The 24,488-nt window shown below is 42.4% G+C and overlaps 1 protein-coding gene across 1 annotated transcript in view; it reads right to left on the bottom strand.

Moving 5' to 3' along the window:
* stk32a (serine/threonine kinase 32A) overlaps positions 1-24,488 on the bottom strand; it is a 92,728-nt gene that overhangs the window by 30,903 nt on the left and 37,337 nt on the right. The window contains exons 6-7 of the mRNA XM_033633613.2: positions 9,447-9,484; positions 1,212-1,301 (exon numbers count right to left, since the gene is read on the bottom strand). Coding sequence (XP_033489504.1) covers positions 1,212-1,301; positions 9,447-9,484 — 128 coding nt within the window. The remainder of the gene's footprint in view (positions 1-1,211; positions 1,302-9,446; positions 9,485-24,488) is intronic.

The raw sequence follows: 24,488 nt of genomic DNA, 5'->3' as shown, positions 1-24,488 counted from the left end.
TCCATAACATACGCCTGCCCATACCATAACCCCACCACCACCATGGGCCACTTGATCCACGACGTTGACATCAGCAAACTGCTCACCCACACAACGCCACACACGCTGTCTGCCATCTGCCCTGAACAGTGAAAACCGGGATTCATCCGTGAAGAGAACACTTCTCCAACGTGCCAGACGCTATCGAATGTGAGCATTTGCCCACTCAAGTCGGTTACGACGAAGAACTGCAGTCAGGTTGAGACCCCGATGAGGACAACGAGCATGCAGATGAGCTTCCCTGAGACGGTTTCTGACAGTTTGTGCAGAAATTCTTTGGTTATGCAAACCGATTGTCGCAGTAGCTGTCCGGGTGGCTGGTCTCAGACGATCTTGGAGGTGAACATGCTGGATGTGGAGGTCCTGGGCTGGTGTGGTTACACGTGGTCTGCGGTTGTGACACCGGTTGGATGTACTGCCAAATTGTCTGAAACGCCTTTGGAGACGGCTTATGGTAGAGAAATGAACATTCAATTCACGGCAACAGCTCTGGTGGACATTCCTGCAGTCAGCATGCCAGTTGCACGCTCCCTCAAAATTTGCAACATCTGTGGCATTGTGCTGTGTGATAAAACTGAACATTTTAGAGTGGCCTTTTATTGTGGCCAGCCTAAGGCACACCTGTGCAATATTCATGCTGTCTAATCAGCATCTTGATATGCCACACCTGTGAGGTGGGATGGATTATCTCGGCAAAGGAGAAGTGCTCACTAACACAGATTTAGACAGATTTGTGAACAATATTTGTGAGAAATGGTCTTTTGTGTGTATAGAAAATGTTTTAGATCTTTGAGTTCAGCTCATGAAAAATGTGAGCAAAAACAAAAGTGTTGCATTTACATTTTTGTTCAGTGTATAATCTGTATCTTGAAACAAATGCAGTAAATCTCTCCACTGCATGTGTTTGGTGTTGGCATGAACAAGACTTTAACTGCCTTCTAAAGAGCAAAGGGAGGATGCTTCGCCCAGTGAAAGCTTTGCCAAAGTCAGTCTCTAACATCCCTTTGGTGTTTTGGGGGGTTTCGATTAGCATAAAGATGCTCTGTGGAGTTTCTATAAATTATGTTTCATGATTTCTGTGAATTAAAGATCAGAGTTTACTCTAGCTTCTGTTTGATGTCCCAAATGGTAGAGGTTTCTTGTGAAGCTTTGGCGGAAAAATGTTTTCTTACCCATGTATGGCTTGGTCCCAGCAATGGACGTTGCCTTTAGATCTTCTTTTACAATGGCTGCGATGTTGAAGTCTGTTAGATGGACGTGCCCTGTAGAACAGAGAGTATATATTTTACGTCAAACAGACATGGAGCATGCTCATTGGTGTGAAACTCATAAATCCTAACGTGTCACAGAGATCTGTTTACACCATCAGTATAAACTGTTTCTCCTTAATGTTTAGGCTTCTACTGTTAGAATTCCATTTAACACAGCTTACACGGAGCAGGTATCCCACTTTGTATGCTGCTTGTGTGCATGTTAGATATGCAAAAATGAGGATCAAAGAAATTTTCTCATGCAATATAATCCATTGTGATCATTACGCTCTTACATTGCTATCATTAAAATACATCAAATGCAAATTCACGGCAGCTTTATTGATGGAGTTAAATGTATGATTATGTTGAGACTGAGCTGAGAGAGTTTTTTAGTGGCAACCTCAGTGATTTACAAAGTCAAAGGCAAAGTCAAATCATTGACCTGTGTCTCACTGTGCTGCAAAATGGCCCAGAGCCTTTGCCATGGACACTGAGCACACACTAATGAGCTGGATGTATGTGAGGTGTGTGTGTGTGTGTGTGTGTGTCATACTGGGTGAGACAGAGCCGGAGAGTTTTTGCCGCAGAGTGATTGTTCGGATGAATGGATGTCCCCAATAACCCCTCACACACATACAGTGAGTCCACACACAATAGCTGCATCACCATACTGTACACAGGTTTTTTTTCCAAAGGTGGAATATTTTATCGCACAAACAGACGACTGTGTGTGAATATAAAGCAGGCGGGAGCTGGCCAGCTAAAGTGTTTATTTATACAAGACACTGAGCTTTAAGATAAGAGAACTGTGCGAAAAATCTCTCCTGTTTTTGTACCTCTTTCCCTCCTCCCTCATTTTTTTTTATCACTCTCCATTATCACCTTTACTTGCTGTGTCCCTTTTTATTTATCCACTCCTAGTCTTTTTTTCTTCATGGCTCCCATATCCTCCTCTGTCCTCTTCATTATTCAGGTTCATTCTTCTCTTTCCTCCACATCTTTCCTTGCTACTTCATGCTCTTACGTCTTTACCCCTCTGTGTTCTTTACCACTTGAGATATGCTCACATACTGTGTTCAAAGCTGTGGTGTATGAGTGTGGCTGTGTAGTGATGCACAGAGAAGAGATCTGATAGTGTTTTGCAGATAGAGGAGGACCATTGTTAATGCAGTGTGATGACTGTGACGAAGGTGCAGCAGGATGGAAACGTCAGACTTTAAGTGGAGCTTGAGTAAGAGTAGAGCTTCTTTCATGTTTTCATATTTAATGATGTCTACTGTCTCTGTCACATACTTATCTCCCCTTTTTTCCCCCCTTTTCTGTCTTCATCTCTCTCAGCTTTGCAGAAGACAGATTTAGGACAGGAGTTTAACACAGTAGCCGGCGGGAAGAAACGGATAACCATCATCACAATGTTGGGCTGCTGGGCCAAAAGCAGCTAGTAGCAAAAATTTTAACCAAAGTGTCTTTCTGAGATTAGTTCAAACTGCACTAAGGATTGCAGTGATGATCATTGCTTGTTCAGTAAAAAACTCTCCGGCCCATTTAGGTGTAATCAGCCGTGCAGCTGCTTTTGGCCAATAGCAAAAGCTTTTAGACTCATGGGTATTAAATTTAAGGCTAACTTGAAAACGTTTACTCGCTTTTTATGCCTTCGTGCTGGCGTCAGCCTTGGCTGGAGGCATTATGTTTTCGGGTTGTCTGGCCTAGGGGTGAGTCTGTGTACACGTGTTTTGAGATCATAAACGGTTATGAAAAATTAGTACACAAAAAACTTTTTTTTTTTTAGGGGAGAGGGGGGTGATACTAATTGTTGACAAACTGTGTTAGACTGCGTTACCTTCTCCAGTCTGGCACTCTGAACCGTAGTTTGAAGACACTGGTTTTTTGTAGATTATCTTTACAACTTGGCTCATTGCTGGTAACTAGCTCTACAAGTCCGGACCAACTCTGCTTGAAGAATGAGGATGCAGAACTGACGTCCGTGCAGAAGCACATTTATTTCTCCTCTACAGCAGGAAAACATAACATAACATAACATAATGCAGGGCCTTCTCACAGAGACTATGCTGTAACTGGAGCCTATCTAAACACTGTAAACAGACTGCAACCACCTGTAGCGTGAACTGTACTATTTTCACGGTGCATTCCCGTCCATACACTCTATACACTGCTTTACTTCCCACAACATCTACTATGTCACACTCACATGGCCACCGTCTTAAAGCGAAGGGCTGGCCGGTAACAACTGTGATTATGACAAGAAATGGTGTGAGACCGGGTTTGGCAACAGGTCAGTAGCCTACGTGCTCTTCTATTAAAACGTTGGTTAAATGGCCCGTTCGGTTGGTATTTGGATAACTGGGGCTTTACTGGTTTAATACAATAGCACCACCCAGCTGTGAAACCCCTGTACACGTTTACACGAAAAAAATTAGCCACTCTAAATGTTTAGAGATTTTTGTACACGAGTCACCTCTAGTCTGGCCATCCATCCATCCATCCGTCTTTCCGTCCATCCCATTCTCATGAACACGTTATCTCAATAACACCTCGAGGGGATTTCTTCAAATTTGGCACAAATGTCCACTCTGACTCAAGAATGATGAGAATTTGGTGGTCAAAGGTCAAGGTCACTGTGACCATAACTCAAGATTTCATAAGCTAGTCATGACAAAATTTCACACAAATGTCTGATAGGACGAATTGATGAAGTGATGACATCTTATTGCAAAAGGTCAGCTTTACAGTGACATCACAATGTTCTGCAAAAACACTTTTTCCAACCATTATTTTACATCGAAACTCGGAACAGAATGGGAGACATTTGGTTGGATACTGAACCAGTGACACTAATCCTGGGGTTCATCTTGAATCTGATCTTCTGCACTGTCCGGTTCAAGATGTGTATGAGGCATCCATGTTTTAGAATATGTAGCTTCTTTGCTGCAAAATCTGTATTTGAAGCATTGTCAACAGTCATGGCTACATATGGGTCTGGACAGGTCTGTAGGTCTGCTACTGCTCTGTTTGTGAGTAGGCCACTTCACTTACTCTGATCATGCATGTGAGCTAAGTGAACAGAGTACACGTCAAATTTAAATTTGGTAAAATAAAACATGGAGGTCAGAGTGGCAGCATTCCCTTTAGTTCAAATAAATGAATGGTCACTACATGAGATTGACCCCTGTTTGTCTCCAGTCAAAGTGTTTCCTGCCTGTGAGCAGGTTGCCTGGTGGCTTAGTTATCTAATGTGTTTTACTGGGATTACCTCCACAACTGTCGGGGTTTGATCCTTAGGTTATATCACGCGGCTGCATATCTCTTCTATTTTTAATGTCTCTTTGCTTACCACTACCTCATAACACGCCCACCACTGATGACAAATATGGCAAATATGTAACATATATACAGTGAGTATGCATACACAAAGGATGCTACTGATGGCCCCATCCTGGATTTCTGTGGGACATTTAAGTACGAATGCTGAATCTTTTGAAAACTTTTTCATGAACTTTATATCGAAGCTTTAAGTAACCTAACTCAAAGCCACAGCAGGAGTTCAACACTCTGAAACATCCCAGTGCCTTGTTAAAACCACGTCAGCCTCCAGGCGTGTATTGTGCCTATGAATTTCCAGTGTTGACTCACTGATTTGCTCCGAAAACTCTTCCAGGTCCTTCTTGTCAAGGAAGATCACATGCTAAACTTTTGCAAAGCGTCCCATGGGTGTTGATGTGACAAACATATGCACCATCACTTCTTTGTATTTGTTTGGAAGCGGAGGAGAGAGCTGTGGTTTCCCTCACGATATCGCCAAGCATGTGTGCGTGCGCACCGTTGATAACCTCTTGGAGCTTCTCTCAGCATCCTGGGGCTATTTTATTTAACAAAGCGACATTGCACGTGCGTGAGTAAATTGTTTTTCTCTCTGTGAAGCAGCTCCCACAGGAACACAGACGCAACGGGTCAATTCCAGCTTGCAAAAGTGACGTGGCGTGCAAAGGCAAACAGCTTGCTGCCCCCCAATTTGTGTTAGACGTCAGTGGAGAGGTAAACTACAGGTTTGCACAGGAAAAAAAGAAACAGAGTGTGGGCAGAATGCATGAGGAGGAGAGAAGTGCTTATTGAGTTTGAAAGGACACACACACACAGAGAGAGAGAGGAAGCACAGGTGAACACTGGTTGTCCTGTGGAAATCAGGATGAGGCTGACAAAGCTGTCATTCTCTTCCTCTTCCCTCTTTATCTCTCTTCTCCACGTATCTCCTTTCTCTGACTACCCTGTTTTTCCTCCTTTGACAAATCTTTTTTCCCCAGAAATGTGTGCTCATCACTTTCCTCCTTCTTGTCGTATCCTTGTGGCTCTCCCTGTTTGTCTGGCTCTGTCTTCCATTTCACCTCTCTCTTTCTGTCCCTCTCTTTCTGTCTGTCGCTCTTTGTCTGCTTCCAGTCTGTAGCGACAGCAGGGCTGCCATCCCACATCTACCTTGTGCAGCTGCCCAGTGCCCTCCAAGATCTCAGGACTTTTATGGGTGTGTGTGCTTGTTTGTTTGTGTTCCTGGACACTTCTTGTCTCTAGCTGTTTTTCATGGTTAAGTCTAAACTGCTTAACTGAGGGAAATGTGAATGTTATAGTATGGCTAGTTAGTTGATTATTCATGGACTCTAATATCACAGTATTAAATATACATTGCAGTTTAATCAGTACATAAACAAAATTACTACAAAACATGATGATATTCTAACATTTTCTGATTTTTGATTCTTATGCTTAGTCAATTTCAGTACATAACCTGCGGTAGAAAATGACTGAAATGTATATGTAAATTGCTGAATCACTGTTAAACCATCTGTTGAACAGTGACCTTGACATGAGAGAAGGTTCAGATTGTCCACTTGTAAAGAGTTGTAGACCTTGGGATGTCTCACTTTCTTGATATACGTTTGTTGGTAACTGGTTTTGACTGGATTTTGGTGTAAAGAGAAGAAGACGAGATCGTTGAGAAGAGTCATACATCGCTCTGCTTTCCACCTTGAAGGAGGGGGTGTAACAAGGCTATTGGAGGAGTTGTTGTCAAGCTGACACTATACTTTATTTGATGTGTGGAGTCAGCTTCCTGTCGCCAGCACTGCAGTGAAGTACCTTTGTGCAAGACAACGGAGAATGACCAGGGAGTGTTTTAATCATACATTAGGCTGATGCGTCATCATATTTAAGAACTGGGGCTATTTTGTTCTTCATAAAGTATGTAGTGATTGGAGCAGTCCAACATTTTATGGAAATACAGTTATTCCCTTTTTTTTGGTCTAGAGTTAGATGAGAAGATTACCAGCACTCTCATATATGCACTATGAGATAAATCTGCAGCCAGCAGCCTCACTTGGCACAGAGACTGGAAACACAGGGAAACAGCTGTCCTGAAGGTAATAAAATCTGCCTTACAGCACCTCTGTAGCTCACTAAATAACACGTCATGTTAGGGCTGGGCCAGTGTAAAAATCGTCATACCAGTTTGATGTTAAACCAACCACCAGACTGGTATACTGAATTTTACCATTAGGTGTCACAATTGACTTAGCAGCCACTTCCACAAGTAACATAATCAGAGTGAGAGCCCATAAATTAGTGTTGGAACTCCAGTCCACTTGGCGGTGGTTTGCCAACCACTAAAAAAGACTAAATACGAAGAAGAAGCAGAGAGTAATGGATGTATAAAGAGAACTGGATATAGCGTTGGAAGTGGGGCCCCGTTCTTTTCTATGAAGGTTGCTTTCTTCTTCGAATTTCCAATTTCCATGATATGAAATTACCCAAATCTTAAGCATTGGGGCGCCAATAGAACAAGCGCACTAGAGACTTACCGTGGCCAAGCGGCTAACTTCAGGTTTAGCCCTCGGCTTACTTGAATGGGGATAAAAATGATTTAATCATGCAGATTTTCTAGACTTTCAAAATGTTAATAGACCGAATGAATCAAATTCCCATAGTAAAACGACTTATTTTGCGGGGGTTGCGATGCTCAAAAAACATGTATCACGGATTATCAGACATCTCTTTCACAATAAGAAAAAGGTTTTTTCAGGCCCCATGGCATCACATGATGGACTTGGACGTTATAATTCCACAGTTGGCCACTATTTAAAATTTGCTTCAAAACCTAGCACTGTTCCTGGGGCCTTGAGCAGGACAACTGACACAAAATGTCTTTATTACCTCCGCCAAGAAGGTTATGTTTTTGCCGGCATTGGTCTGTTTGTTTGTCTGCAAAATAACTCAAAAAGTTATTAATGGATTTTGATGAATTTTTTTGGATAATGGGACAAGGAACAGATGATAAAATTTTGGTGGTGATCGGTTGAAGCAAAGTGGATAAAATAATAAATAAATTCTATCGTCTGACAGCCTCAGCAGCAATTCCAATTTCTAAAGACGGTGAAAATAGCGCCATCTGGTGGCCGGACAGCACGTCTTGTTCTACTTGCTAAATACTGTTGTAATTCTAAAGTTGAAATTAATGTTCTGTGTTGGAAAAAAGAAAGTGAAAAATACAAAAAAACATTATATTTTGTGTTGGTACAAAATAAAAACGAAATAAATACACCACAGTGTCTCCATGGCGAAGGCATATATAACCTAATAATGATAGTGATGCAAATAACCTAATTGTGATGCAGGCTGCAAAATCTGATGCAGACGGGGAGGGAATATCACCTACTTGGCGGAGGTCTGCACTCTCTGAGTGCTTTTTCAGTTTCTATTTTTGTTACTAACTGCCACGTGTCTTGTCATCACCCCAAAAAACACATGAACTGTCGGGTAAACAGACACAACATTCACTGTGCGCATCCTTCCCCCTTCGCACCTCTAGTGAAATTTGATCTCCTTCATGTTGCTGGTGTGGGCGACACACATTTTAATAGAAAGGAAACACTATTTGATGTGGTACCAGACTCCGACACAACGCCAACCTTGGCTTGGCAGTGAATTGTACGAGGGAGGTTAGACACTAGTGGCTCCCACTGTCCATTTATTAACAAGCATAATATTATGTTGTGTTATTACTGCCTTACAAGTTGGATTTAGCACATGAAGGTTGCTGATGTAAGCGTCTTTATCATTTATCAGAACATATCATAATGACAAACACTGGAGTAGCTGGTTTGCATAAAGTCAATCTTGTTACATGCTGGACTGTTTCTTGGCAGAGACTCAGTAACGCAATAATGTCCTGGAGTTTTTTTGTCTTTGTAAGGTTGCCAGAGAGAACAGCATAGACTCCTTTAATTAACCAGTTAAGTTGTGCATGGAGGTCCACAGAGAGAGTTCTGTTGATAGTATTTATTGTTCATACATACTTTAGCGTGCACACTGTACCATTTTCTCTAGGATGTCTGCGTGTTTCTCAAGGATGGATCATAACATATAGTACTTTAAAATCCCTCTTAATTAACATATTGATGAAGGAATTCACAGTTTCTCTTTATGCCGCATTGATTTACAATGGTACCCCTCCCTCTGATATGTACACACACATTGCTCTGTCTTTTTTGTCATCGTGTGTGTGTGTGTGTGTGTGTGTGTGTGTGTGTGTGTGTGTGCTGACAATGACACTGAAGCCTATGATGAGACTTAATCAATCATTCAGAGCAGGATTTTCCCCTCACAGCAGAGGAGGGAGGCATCATCAATATTACTCTGTCCTCCACACTCCTATGACATCACTCTGTCTCATTTCATCCCGTATTTCAGAGAAACAGAACACCATGTAAATGTCACAGTGCTTCAACCGATGCAGACTGACAGTATGCACAGAAAATAATACACGGGCGCATTCGTTGCATTTGTTAAAATAAGGTATGAGGTACTTTCCATCTTTATGCTGCGAGGCCTATCTAGGCAACAACTGTGAAACCCGCCTCAGAGCATTGCAGCTCCTTTTGATCTGTGCAGAAGTGATCCCAGAGGTTGGAGGATCGGTAAAAGCCTTAGTCAGAGGCTGCTAAGTCTTGAATTTGGGACGCCAAGTCAAGTCAGGTCAACATGTGAGTTAGTCAAATGTTACGACAATATGTAAACATAACAAAAACTTTAAATTTCACCCCTCACCTAAATATCAAGTAACTGAAAATATTATTACAGAGAGAATCTTACCGTGTTCATCCAGTAGTATGTTGTCAGGTTTGATGTCTCTGGAAGGGAAAGCACAAACAGTACACCCGGATTAGTATGTGGGATTTGTCTTGGTTTTTTTTTTTCTGTTGTTATTTTGAATGTGTTTTTGTGTCGTCAGTAAAATCAGGATCAGATTGTATTTGCATTATATCTGTGCAAATATTTAAAATTCTAATTTGCAGTATTGTTTGGAGAACAAGTGTGGTGGGATTTGCTAAATCTGGCTTTAAGGAAAATACAGTCGGTGCCAGTGCAACAATATAAAATATGTAAAGACTATGAAAAAACAAGTTTAGTATCATTTATTAACACCAAACACCTGAGCGTTGTTGATATGTATCAAGCTTAAACCTTGGTAATCCAATGCCGAGAAGCCCTGTGCTATCTTTGATACATTTTCTCATGACTCAAAACAGATTAGAAACTAAAGAGTGTGAGGCTACATTGCAGTGCTTTGTCAGCGTGTATTAAATACTGATATGGTTATTTGTTAAACACCAAGCTTTGAAGACAACTTTGACACTGGAGACATGGCTTTTCAGCCCCATTATTTAAAGTAGGAGGCAAGAGATGTACAGTTTTAGTTTGCTTAACTTCACCAAGTGAAGACAGATCATAAAATACTCATAAGTTGTTTTTTGAATACTTTGATGCACGGAAGAACAACATGCTTATGACGAAAACACACTGAGCAGCAGTGAAGTGCAGCCTGCGGCCAGCAGCTACAGTATACGTCTATGTAAAGCTGTGGCTGCTACTCTGAGCTAAGCAAGCTGCTGCCATTTGATTCTGCAGCGAAATGCTCCCGCTTAACTGTGAAAGAATAGTTCAGAGAATACCTGCTGCCAATCAGTAAACACAGCTCTGTGACGTCTGTGACACGTTGACCAATGTTAGATTGAATTTTTTTTCGCTGCTGCCACTGCCAGTGACACGCAGACTGCACCAAATGATTTGCTCTGCGGAGAAGGTGATTGTCTGCGATCTGCTATCCGTCCTGGACCTGTATGCTTCCAGGACCCTTATCCAGGACCTTGTCCCAGACCCCAATCCCAAGGAAGTAAGCCTTGTATGACGGTATCATTTGATTTACATGAAATTTACATGGTGTGGTCTCCAATCAATGTACAGCAACTTGACTTATGATAACTGTTTGTTCACTAGCGCCACATAGTGGACACAGGAAGTAGTATGAAATTAGCAATTGGTTGTTTCTGGTGCCCCCACTCCACGCAAGAGAAAACGTCTTACTCCTTGTTGCAGGGTTTGGAAATAAACAGCCGCATCATTCAACATCCCCCCCAGTAACCCCAGGTTACGTCATGGTGCCTGGGCCTGTTCATTGCTGCTTGTGGCTTTAAATAGTATTTTGAAGTATTTATATTGTAATTTCTTCTATTCTGTATTTAGGTTTTTTGTCTATGCACCAAAATTTAAAAGCAAATTCTTGTATGTGAAAACCTACTTGGCATTAAACCGGACACTGATTCTGATGATTCAGAGTTAACCCAAAAGACCGGTCCATGGAATTATTTAAAACAGCACCACAGTGTAGACTAAGATGACACCACTAGACTCCCCAGTCTCATTACATCATCACACATTTGGTCTCATGAGGTACATTGTTAAAACTGTCCTTTAGAGTTGTAATCTACAAGGTCCTTGATTTTGGTTCATTTTAAAATCTGAAGTAATAGGCACTTGGTGATTGAGCAGCGCACTTCCCACAGTCCACCTGTAAATAAAACCATGTGGGTGGTACTCTGATGTCTTAATTATTGCTGATGACGCTTGAGTTTCTGTAGGTGGCAATCTCCTCTTTGTCCTGCCAGGGAGGTGTTGTTGCTCATATCAGTTACCCAGTTCTTTTACTTATACGACACAAACCACTTTTTCTGCTGCTGAAGTCTTAAAACAGAACAGAATGATACCCAAAACTGTGCACAGAGATCATCAAATAAAAAAAGCTTCCAGGAGGTGAATACACAAGTAGGCTGACTCACTGTTGTTTTGAGTCATTCCACTCCAGTAAATAACAGCAACTGAAACATCATATCCTGGATCGAAACTTGAAAATGGCCCTCCGTTGCACCACTGTGTACCAGGTGTGTGACGAAAATAAATGGAAATAAGATTGGACAGCAGGTTAAGCCGTGGGAGTAGCTGAGACATCTGAGTAGAGGAACAGGTGTTGACTGAAGCTCTAACTAAAGTCACAGCTTCTGCTTGTTTCTCATCATCCTTTGTGTTTTCTGTTTTTCTCCCGTTTTTAAGCAGATGCTTGTTTCTCTGCACCATTTTTTTCTTCTGCTTTGACATCACATAAATCCAAATGGCATCCTGAAGCAACACAGATACTGCCATTTGTTCTGGAAGCCGAATATGTTCTCGGAAGCAGAGAACTACCTGTACACTAAAAGATGTATTGGATCTGGTCTTAAGACTTTAAAAGTTTAAACTGCTGTAGTTAGACTTTATGAGGGAAATAGAGTACATAAATACTGTAACCCACAGGCAAAGTTATACCCTATTGGGTACAGTGTATACAGGCTTGTTACTGCAATTTTATATTTTCATAGAAACCGCATTAATTTGCTATCCTAGAAAATGTTTTAGTCAGGAAAATGAGCCATTAGTCAGCCCATACTATGCTTTAATGCAGTGTTTTTCTGTAAATTTGCAATAGAGTGACATTTACCATTTTAAGTCCATCTACTTGTGTCGTTTTTGTTGTTTTGATGACACACATTTGTTGTTAAATGCTCTTCTTTCGGAATCTCCCCTTCTTCCTGTGAGAGTTATGCACTCGGTATGGTCTATTAAACACTCTGCAAAGTACTGGAACCTTTCAAAGTGGATTAATAGAGAGAATACATTTTAACAACAGATGTCAGAGCAACACAGACTGTGAATTCCCAGATGATTACAGTGACATAAAGGCATCAGTAAGCACCAAGGTCCCCGATGACAAGCAGCCACTTCAAAGAATGTCTTAGTGCCCGATGGCATCCCTTCTGGCCATTTATTTTAATTCAAAGCAAAATTATTCTCTTCTCATTTTAGCTGATCTTTATCCGTCCTTGACACTCTCTTTCATAACACTGTCTGTGTCACTCAGACTTTTCCTAATAACATATGTGCTTACATCCTTTTTTTGCACTTCACTTTTTTGGTCCCCACTGCTGCCCATTTACACACAGACACACGGACAGGCACGCATCACCACACACACTTAAAGTACTGCATAGTATCAGATTCTGATAATTACAACCCTCTTTTCAGACATATGATAGTTGTTTTTGAATCCGAACAGTCCGTCTCTTAATGCATGTGTGTAGCTGCAGACTAAAAGAGTAGAAGGGCACAGTGTGTTCTCGGCTTCTCTCTGTTCTCTCGTCTCTGGAACATATTCCCACAGCTCTAAAGATGCTTTGAACTGGAGAGACGATATTCAATATTCAGCGCCCTTCTCAAATGTTCCACTTGTGCAAGATGATCAAATGCAGCACTCTTTTTGAGAATTACCACACCCTGAAACTGACGTCAGTGTTACAGAATGACATCTAAAACATTCAGCCAAGTAGAGGAGGGAGGGCCAGTTACATTTTACAGGAAATGACCTTCAAGCAGATTTTGAGGGAAAAGAATTGGCAGTAGTAGCAGCAGTAACAATCAAAGGACATTGTGGCATTCCAGAGGACATTCATGTGTTTTGCTAAATCACAACAGTATGGAGACAGTATCACAGTAACACACATCGTGTCTCAGCTGACAGCCAAGTCATCGAGCATCCTCAGTGTTAGACACCAAGTGTCTCCTCTAATTGAGTCTACTGCCCTGTAGGAGGCTCGCAGTATTTAGCATATCAAAAGCCATGCTGTCCTGTCATGTGCATGTGTGTGTGTTTCTGCGGCACAATCTCACAGACAACCTGTAGCATGACGCTCGGCTCTGGGGGTGCTTTGGCGGATCGAGTGGCGCGGGCCCAGCAGGGGGTGAGAAAGGTCGACCATGTAACCTTTAATTAGCTGACATTTGCCTCAAAGGCTGGCACTACAGGGGAGAGAGGAGGGGCATGTGTTGCTGCTAGAAAAGCAGAACAAGGAAGCCTCTTTTATAGCTAAAGGCCACGCTGCTATTGTTGAAGCCACGGGACGAGGAGGGGCTGAGACAACTGGCTCAAGAGATAAAGCAAAGCAGCAAGGCTCATTAGGAGGTGGCGCGTGGTGAAAGCCAAGCTGCTGAGGTAAAGGTGATGATGACTGCCATCGCTGAGCTGTTTTCCTGACAGCCGACACTAAAGAGCAACTTAACACCCTGTTTTAGCTTGACAACGCTCAAAAACCTCCACGGAGTAGTACTGATTGAAACACTAGCTAACATTAAAAAGGCTGCAGAACAGAACAGCTGTAATAATGGAAAATGACAAGAATGAGAGCAAGTTTGCCAGAAACATGTTTTGGAGTCCAACACTGGCTTCATAGTCACACACTTTTGACCTGTTGACATCTTTGCAAATGATTACTCCAAACTCCCAAAGCAAGTTGAGTTGATTTCTGATTGTATGTGTCTTTGGTCAATGGAGCTGTATTTGTCATTTCTCAACGTGACGTGTTCCCAACTTGTCATACTTTGCCACTTGGGCACAATCTTGATGCAGAAGGCGTAGGGGGTAAGAAGGGGTCGGCAAAAGTACTTGGTTATGGTTAGGAAAAGGTTGTAGTTGACACAAGTCACATGAGGCAACTCACAAAGGGTTCGACAGCTAGGTTAAGGCAACAAAACTACTTGGTTACGGTTAGGAAAAGATTGCGGATTTCGCCAAAAAACACCCGGCTTTGAGTGCCACGAATGGGGCAAGGAAAGACCTGGCTTGGAGTGGCACAAACACAGCAATTGATGTTGTTTGTTGGTCTCGAACGCTGCTTTCCTGGGTCAAAGTTGGTGTTTCTTGGTAACATTCACCTCCACTCCCTCCCACCTTGAGCCAGCTTTTATGTTCTATAAACTATGTCCGTTGCTCCGAGCGTCTAATGAAGCTCTAGCGAAAGTTGGCCTTTAGCATAGTTTCATGCTTAGGCTGTAACTGTCTTCCTCACCCTGCCATTCCTTCACTCCTTGCACGCATGCTCACGCTCTATCTCTGGCTGTCAGTATTCGGGGCTGTCAATTGAGTCATCAGCCGTTGTACAGCTGATCCAGAATCAACCAGTAACACAGCAAAACACCTTCTCCGTCAGCCTATCGTCTTACTGCCCCTCATTTTAAATATGGTTCTTTTTTTGCTCGCAGTCCTTTCATGTTGCTGCTGTGCGTACCCTCCACCTCCCCATCACTACCTAGTCTTCTTGGATACAACCTCTATTTGCCTCAGCAGTCATCAACCAAAGTCATCAGCCACCACCTCCACCAGTGTCTAGACTCTATGGGGGGATTTATCTTGCTGCTGCTCAGATGTCCCACTATCACAAATAATCTCCCTCTGGTGTGTAAGTGCCAAAGAGTTTTGTTAAATCTCATCAACACAAATCTTTTAATCTGTACACTTATATTTCGCATTAAACTTCATCTTTATTTAATTCTTTTGTCTCTCCTGCTTGAAATAATGTCACATGTGAGTTTACATTGGAGGTAGTGGAAAGACGTAGCATCTCAGGCACTTAATGGTGCCACCGGCGTGATTACAGTGACTCTGGTTTGCCCAAGCGATATATTTTGACGCTCTGGGAGTGAGCCTGCTGCTTCAATTAATACTTGGACCAAAATGAATTGATCGTATTTACAATTAATGTGGATTCATGGAAATGAGGACTTGTGGATTTCACTTGTCTCTGAGTCCAACTGAAAGTAAACATAGAAAGAAGCTGGCTGAAATGGCCATTATGTCTAATGGGAGGTTCACGAGATGCAAAATAATGTGATTTATTTAAAACAACACAGAACAAATGAAAGAATTTTCTCAGGCACACTCAGTATGCTCAGCCTTGTATAAACAGCGGTTTTGCACTGAAATAGGCAATATTTTACCAACCTCAGAGATGTACGAGGCCTTTTCTAACAGTCACAATCAATACCCACAGTCTCTCAGTTGCATTCAGTTTAATGATCCACGAATTAAATTCTGTTTTCCTTTCTCAGAAGCTGACATAAAAGAATTACCCGGCAATTACCAACTAAAGTCTTTCTATCAAAATAAAGTCATAATGAAAAGTAGGTCAGACGGCTCTGTAATGATGATGTCTAGGGAAAGAGACTGTGCTAATATTCACAGGATATTTTTTCTTTGACTCAGCATGAGATTTAGTGTTTATACTGTCATGCTATGATTTTGATTATAGTTATCTAAAAAAATATTAGAAACCTTTTTTTATGACGTTCTTTAGAAGTCATCTTGTGAGGAATTCTGGTGATTCATTTTCCCATTGATATTATTCCTTTTTTTAATGCAGTGTGTACTGGATGTAGTAGCTTGTAGGTTTTGTTGATGTTGCCAATTCAAGTTTTGCAATTTGCAAAGGCTTTGAGATTTACTGTCTGTTTCTGTAGTAAAAGAGAAGACTTAAGAAAGCACATTGAGTTGTCGCCTGCTCATTTCAGCTGGCAGATTTGTTTTGTGTTAATAAGCCTGGATAAATGCTTTGCACCGTCTATTAGTGCTGAGAAACAGATGGGTCTGTTGCAGCCCCGGTCACACCAGTGCTGTGTGAAGACAGGACTGCTTGGCTAGGTGACACCTCAACCATCTGCAAGCGTTTACTACTTTGAACGGGATGCTTAGGTGACACAGCAAAAAGGAGTGCAAGATGAAAGAGTTACACTGTCAGATGAATCGGATGAAAAGTAAAGGGGAAAAAAATAATTTGGGAAATACTTGAATTCAGCTTCCAAAGGCAGATCCTGTACCATACACTGACAATGACTAAACTAGGCTGCAATTTATGATCATCAGTCATTCTTTGTCAGGCCAGTCGCACATGAAATTGTACCTCTTTTAGGTGCACATCTTCCAGTCTGATTCTCAGACTTTTTTCATCTCAGAGTAAAAAGGCATATTATGATAATTGAAAACACTTTGCATATGAATTGACAGCTGTGTATGAATCATTCAGCCAAAAAATAGCAGAGAAACACAAGGACGGGAAAGGAGGTATAAATTAGATGTATGAAATATAAAGATAAACTGAGATAAGGGTGAAAGGTAAACGGAATGAAATGGGAAAATGGCCAGACTGAGAGAGAGTTGGTAGACTGAGTCAGACAGCTATACATTTACTGAGTACGAGCGATAAAGAGCTGTAGGTATAATTTGAGAGATAAAGGCAGGGTATCAACCTATTCTCATATCGTCTTTATGACGTCAACTAGCAACGTTTTGTCTCACCCCTCTGGGTCTTGATTGTGACGCACAGGGCACTCTTTAGTGCATCTATATGACGCACAGCTGCAACACAATGTTGTGAAATGGTTTTGGTTAGGTTTAGACAACAACATAACTTTATTAAGTTTAGACAAAAGATCATGTTTTGGGTTAAAATAAATGTTTTTTATGTAACCTAATGTTGCAAGTACTTCATGTGAGTGACATTAGTGCCAAACAACCTTACGGAAATTACGTTACTTTCAAACAATGGTGACTTTTGGTTTCACACAGGACGTACGTATGTAAGTAACATTAAAACAATGGTTGAAACAACATTGACTTTTGTTTTTGCATGGGTCAGGACCCGTCCCGTGGGTGAAAGTCCCATGGATGACCTATCCACCTCCCACCATACGGGGACTTTCTTGCTCTTTACACCACATTAGCTGCTCTCAGCGTCAAGCATTGCCTCGGATCTGCTTACACAGGAGTTAGTTGAAAGCCCAGTGTATCTTGTAAAGGCAATAAAAGGTGCCTTTGGCGTCGATGTTACACGCCAGGTGCATGACGAAGCATCAGTATTCTGGGAACAAGAATGGGCCTTGCATAGTGAGAGAAAACATAATGTAACACATAGTGCTAATCTGTACAGATAAATTGAGAAAATGAAATGAAGAGCTAATAAGACGACTTGGACAAAACAGGGAACGAGGGGAAGAGATTTCAACCTCTTTCACAAATAGTTCCTGGTAACTTACTGGGTTAATCTTTCAGGCGGAGCTAGCGATTTCAATATTCACACATGCACTACATACAGTACAGGCCAAAAGTTTGGACACACCTTCTCATTCAATGCGTTTTCTTTATTTTCATGACTATTTACATTGTAGATTCTCACTGAAGGCATCAAAACTATGAATGAACACATGTGGAGTTATGTACTTAACAAAAAAAGGTGAAATAACTGAAAACATGTTTTATATTCTAGTTTCTTCAAAATAGCCACCCTTTGCTCTGATTACTGCTTTGCACACTCTTGGCATTCTCTCCATGAGCTTCAAGAGGTAGTCACCTGAAATGGTTTCCACTTCACAGGTGTGCCTTATCAGGGTTAATTAGTGGAATTTCTTGCTTTATCAATGGGGTTGGGACCATCAGTTGTGTTGTGCAGAAGTCAGGTTAATACACAGCCGACAGCCCTATTGGACAACTGTTAAAATTCATATTATGGCAAGAACCAATCAGCTAACTAAAGAAAAACCAGTGGCCATCATTACTTTAAGAAATGAAGGCCAGTCAGTCCGGAAAATTGCAAAAACTTTAAATGTGTCCCCAAGTGGAGTCGCAAAAACCATCAAGCGCTACAACGAAACTGGCACACATGAGGACCGACCCAGGAAAGGAAGACCAAGAGTCACCTCTGCTTCTGAGGATAAGTTCATCCGAGTCACCAGCCTCAGAAATGGCAAGTTAACAGCAGCTCAGATCAGAGACCAGATGAATGCCACACAGAGTTCTAGCAGCAGACCCATCTCTAGAACAACTGTTAAGAGGAGACTGCGCCAATCAGGCCTTCATGGTCAAATAGCTGCTAGGAAACCACTGCTAAGGAGAGGCAACAAGCAGAAGAGATTTGTTTGGGCCAAGAAACACAAGGAATGGACATTAGACCAGTGGAAATCTGTGCTTTGGTCTGATGAGTCCAAATTTCAGATCTTTGGTTCCAACCGCCGTGTCTTTGTGAGACGCAGAAAAGGTGAACGGATGGATTCCACATGCCTGGTTCCCACTGTGAAGCATGGAGGAGGAGGTGTGATGGTGTGGGGGTGTTTTGCTGGTGACACTGTTGGGGATTTATTCAAAATTGAAGGCACACTGAACCAGCATGGCTACCACAGCATCCTGCAGCGACATGCCATCCCATCCGGTTTGCGTTTAGTTGGACGATCATTTATTTTTCAACAGGACAATGACCCCAAACACACCTCCAGGCTGTGTAAGGGCTATTTGACCAAGAAGGAGAGTGATGGATTGCTGCGGCAGATGACCTGGCCTCCACAGTCACCGGACCTGAACCCAATCCAGATGGTTTGGGGTGAGCTGGACCGCAGAGTGAAGGCAAAGGGGCCAACAAGTGCTAAACACCTCTGGGAACTCCTTCAAGACTGTTGGAAAACCATTTCAGGTGACTACCTCTTGAAGCTCATGGAGAGAATGCCAAGAGTGTGCAAAGCAGTAATCAGAGCAAAGGGTGGCTATTTTGAAGAAACTAGAATATAAAACATGTTTTCAGTTATTTCACCTTTTTTTGTTAAGTACATAACTCCACATGTGTTCATTCATAGTTTTGATGCCTTCAGTGAGAATCTACAATGTAAATAGTCATGAAAATAAAGAAAACGCATTGAATGAGAAGGTGTGTCCAAACTTTTGGCCTGTACTGTACATTTAAGATCATTTCCGTCTTGCACCTTTTCACACATGCAGTGACGATGCCGGAATAGATGGGACATTGGACGGTCACGCAGATGCCGACCACCATAAAACTAAGAACATGGCAGAGCTGTTTTTGTCCAGTGCTAATGCTATTGTAATGTATTTAATATTCAACAAGTTTGTGATACAAGTAATGTTTTTGCGTGACCTACTTGAATCAGACACACACATTCAGTACCTTAAGTGCCAGTAAATGTCATCGTCAGAGTTTTGTAACTGGTTCGCCTGCTCCATGTGACGACATATTCTGTAACCTTTTATGTGCTTGTCCCTGTAATGTGACTGCTTTCATTTACAGAACAGCTGTGCTTGCATTTTCCCTGAAATTTTACAAGGTCTTGAGGTGTGAAATGGGCAGTGCAGATATCCCTGAATATTGATCCCTGCTCCCATTTATACATGACCCCATGCAGGTTGCCAAACAGGGAAAGACTGCATATGTGGAAGGGGCTATAAAGAGCTAAGGCTGAGTGAAGAGACAGAGACAGAGAGTACAAAGAGCAAATAGAGTTGAGTAGGGTAAAAGGGCTGAAGTGAGCGATAGAAAAAAAAGAATGGAGGGAAAAATTTGGGTCTTTTCTGAGTGAGGAGTGAGACGAACGGACAGGAGAGCTCGGCGCAAGCTGATCCCCTCGGCTTTTCTCTCGGTTGACTGACCCTACAAGCTATTAGCAGGATCTAATGGCCTCATTACAGCCTTCTATCAGAGGGAGAGGGGTAACTGAAGCCTGTACCTGGTCATATGATACTGCGCTGATACTGGAGTGGGCCAACACACCTGACAACGGAGGCTTAGACACACACACAGGTCATGCAACCACACAGCCACACACTCCGATTATTCAAAGAGCTAACAAGCTGAAAGCATGCACATCTTCACACGCATTATGCAGAGGCCAAATAAGAACACGCACACACACCTGTGAGGTCAGTCATTTAGTTCTCGAAGGAGCTGCACAAAAACATTTTATTTAAATCAGAAACAATGTATGTGTGTATGCTCTTTGTCACAGATACATTTCAAACGGTACCGCATGTACTGAGGTTCCATGTCTGACCCGACTTACATTATGTCTGACACTCGTCTGTTTTCTGGATTTGGGCAACCTGACAAATAGACGATTGTTCTCAGCCATATGAAATTATTTAAAATTAATATTTAGTGGATTTCCACTTAAATTCCATTTTTTAAATCCACAGTTGCTACAGTGAAATTGGTGTTACTGGTTTCCTGGGCATCGATTGCAGGCAGTTTAATCAGAGGCTCTTTCATGGCTCTGCTGCTTTAGTAGTTCTCTTTCCCACTCCAGAATAAAAAAAACGGGAGAGCTGTTTGAGATTGTGCCTCTCTGTCACAAAGGAGAGTGGAGGAGCTCTGGAAGCCCCAGAAAGCCCACAGCTCAGCTACATCACACACTCCAAACAAGCAATACACACATAAACACACATGAACACAGTTGGGGCATAGAAATATGCGCACGCTCGCAGATACACACAGTGTCAGAATCCCTCAGTTCTAAGTACCCACGCCCACCAGCCATTGAAGAGCGAGTCAGACAGCCGCTGCCTTTGAACGTGAATTGAAAGCCCAACTAGACCCACAGAGGCTAACAGCTCTAACCCAGCAAACTGCTGCATCTCTCACTCGCCCTTTCTTCTTCCCGTGAAAGAAAAACAGCACTGACAAGTTGTGAGAACGACACAGGTGTACATGCATGTGTGTCTGTCGCCGCATTGAGGCACATGGGTAAACATTTCGTGTATGTGTATGACAGTAGCAACTTCGGAGCTGAGAGATGTTCATTCCTTATTCATTATCAGATACCGAGTACGTGTGGTTGACGAAAGTCAGGCTTGACAAGTCCCCAGTCTAATTTGGAGCTGATATTTGGGAGATGGAGAGCGCCAAGCAGACACTGAAAGCAGCCAGTCGGCACTAAAAAGCCAAGGCCAAAACTCACATCACAATTACCAGTGATGAATAATTCACAGTCAGAAACATTCAGGGAGTGTTACAGAAAAAATGTCAACTCTCTCCTCCCTCTTTGACTCTGTATCTCTGCCTGTAGCTCCTCCTGTCTGTCCCCACGTCTGCCTTTCTGACTGCTTGGATACATTGCTCGCTGCCAAAATCTCTCTCCGTCTTTCTCCTGCAGGCAGACACGTGAGTTAGATGCACAAGCAGGCAATTAATGATCTTTTTGGAGCAGACTACCTCGTAAACATTCTATCATGTTCAGAGTGCAAAAAATCCTCCCATCAACTAATCTGCTGTTGTGAGCCGGGTGAGCTGAGGGAGATTTTCGACAACGATAATGCTCAATTCACCATTTCGTGGTGGCGAGTAGTATCAGAGAGCTGGCACCAGCTGGCACCTTAATCTGCATTTATGAAATAGGAGTGTATAATTTCTCTCCACTCTCACTACCCTCCCTCCTGGTTCTTCTTTTTCTTCTTCTGCTGGGAAATAAAACATTAACACACTCCATGAATAAAGAATACTTCACTTGAAGACATAACAAACGCTCGCCATTTCGAGAAGCTGATGGAGAGGAAGAGTAATGACTTAGTCTGCCGCCATGCAATCTGCAGTGCTGCATATCTCCATCCACGAGAAGACCCACTGAGAGTTGTTTTTTTTTTGTTTGTTTTTTTAACCTCCTTTCACCTTCCATTAACCAGTTAGGTGAATTAAGACCATATTCCCTTTTGGCAGCTTGGCAAAAGGCCTCTAGAGGATAAGGGGATGAAGGAGCAAATAAATCATTTGAAGCGGAGCTATGCTTTGTGCCACTCCCTCAGAGAAAAAGACAGATCCTGCACAGCTGAGACTAAGAAATGAGGATGAGGGAGAGAAGAGCATGGGAAAGAAAAGTACAGTAGGTAGAGAAAAATAGCACGAGAGGGAAAAGGGGGAGTGGTAATGAGAGGGATTATGAGGGAAAGGCACCGTATACTGTGTGTGTGTGTGTGTGTGGGGGGGGAATCATAGCTTGCAAAAGCGAATCCTCCTTGGCTGAAATAGGCTTGCTGCTGCAACAGCTGGGTCTCAGTACGCTTCAGGAAACTGAATAAATAGACTGGACGATTTCCATGGAATGACCAAACCAACAATGTGTTCGTCCATCTTTCAATACTTTACAACTTTCAGTGGCACTCAGCCCCTAAGCTTATATGTTCCTGTTGAAGATGAAAACCTTTAAAAATGTGTCAGTAGTATAGTATATACTACTGACACATTTTTAAAGGTGTCAGTAGTATAGTATATAGTCTTACATTTACCAGGTGTCTTGAAGATGCTGCTGGGAAGTGTTGTTCTTACCCCCCAAAAATTTACTCAAACAGGCGTAAACAGTGCGTTTGTTGGGGACTTTTTGCAGCCGTAGATTAATACACATCTGGCGGTCTAGTTAGTGTTTACATCAACAAGATGTTGCATGTGGGATAGAGTCAAAATAAACTACAGTGTCCATTTTTATGGTCATTTAAGAACATTTCATCCAGGGCAAAGGTGTGGAAGTTTTTTTAATAGATTTTGGACAACTATTGAGGTCTAGTCGTTACAGTTTCAGTTTTTTCAAAGGCTTTGTTAAGAATCCGAAAACTCTAGAATATCAACAGCCCTTTTTTTTTTTTTTTTACAAATACTCGAAAGGAGTACTTTCTTATAAAAGGTGCGATCCTGGGGGTGACCAGGTTGTCTCAAGCACTTCAAGCAGACAGTGGCATCTATGATAGCCAGCATGACAAGACTATGGCAGAAATGGCTGTGATTTTTTGATGACGTGTTGATGAGGTGTACATCTCACCGCCAAGAGACTTAAAAAGCAAATTAGTGAGACAATGAGGTCAGGAGCTCCTTACCCTTAGCGCAGATGACGAGATCAGCCACAATACCACAGGGACAGTAAATGATTATTATTGCCATGTCATGTCCTGTTATTGTTTAGAAAGGGCTGCCGACGCATATGTTACACCAGAGACCAATATTGTTGTGTTAAACGCTACGCTGGTTACACCTCTTTTGCTTCCGGGATGCTGGCATGCTGTCTAAAATCACACACTGGGGTGGCAGGATGCCGCCATTGTTGGGTTGTGTCTAAAAAAAAGCAAAAGTAGCGTAATAAAGAGATACAAATGCATGTCACTGACAAAGCTATTGAATCCTCGATACAATAATTAAAGCTGCCCTGTGGAGTTTTTACATATAAACCAATGTCCGTTACATTACAGCCACTGCCAAACGAGTTATTAGGATGATCATTGAACGCATCTCCACCACATAACAGTCTCTGGTTTGCTTAGAAGCCCTATTGCCTCTCAGGAGCGACATTCCCGCGCTGTCACACAGGAAATGACGCATTTGACGTAGAGTTCAAAGAGCGCATGCGCAGTTGGAAATGTCGGAGACAACGAGGCTAGCAGAGGAGCTACTAAAAGATGTCTGAAAACCCAAAGAAATGGCCCAGGAAAGCTTCCGAAGCCTCTGGAGCTGGTCCCGCTGGTCCTCCCCAACCGCCGCGACGTTCAGAAGAAGGAAAAAAGGCAAAACGAGAGAGTGACAAACGCAGAAATAAAGCCTGTTTCACACAGAGCGCGCAAAGCACAGACCTCCGCCGACGAACCCATTCATTGTGTATGTGCTACCGCGGCGCAAGAGTGCACCGCTCTGCCGCCGAGCTGTCTGTATTGTAATGAATCCCTCACGAGCAGGAGACCATAGTAGCATTCGGGAAAAAGGCCCGTTTATTTGTGCACTCCAAAAACTCCGGTAACACTCCAGGGGGGTAACACGTTGAAGTCTCCATCCCAAACTCTGACTCTTCCAGCGTAGCACACACACTTCATACACACATACTCACTTACAGTACCCAGCGGGCCAGCCCTCCCCCTCTTATTGTTTATGTTTCACTGTGAGATTCACAAACTGATCTTCCTGAGGTCTGTCTGAAGGATCGCTATTCATCTCTGTCAGTTTGATAGGAACCACATGAGTAGTTCCTGATCCACTTAAATGGGCAGTGTTTGCTAAATGAAACACTCAGGAATATTGACTTGTTAAAAGCATCTACTGGCTGACAACATGCAAGTCTTTCCATTATCCAGGAGGAAACAAAATGCACCTGAGGATTCAGCCTGAGATAATTGTTGTTGATGTCAAAGAG

The sequence above is a fragment of the Epinephelus lanceolatus genome, chromosome 11 (genome assembly GCF_041903045.1).
Source record: "Epinephelus lanceolatus isolate andai-2023 chromosome 11, ASM4190304v1, whole genome shotgun sequence".
NCBI classification, from domain to species: Eukaryota; Metazoa; Chordata; class Actinopteri; order Perciformes; family Serranidae; genus Epinephelus; species Epinephelus lanceolatus.
This window is presented reverse-complemented; position numbering and strand designations above follow the sequence as displayed.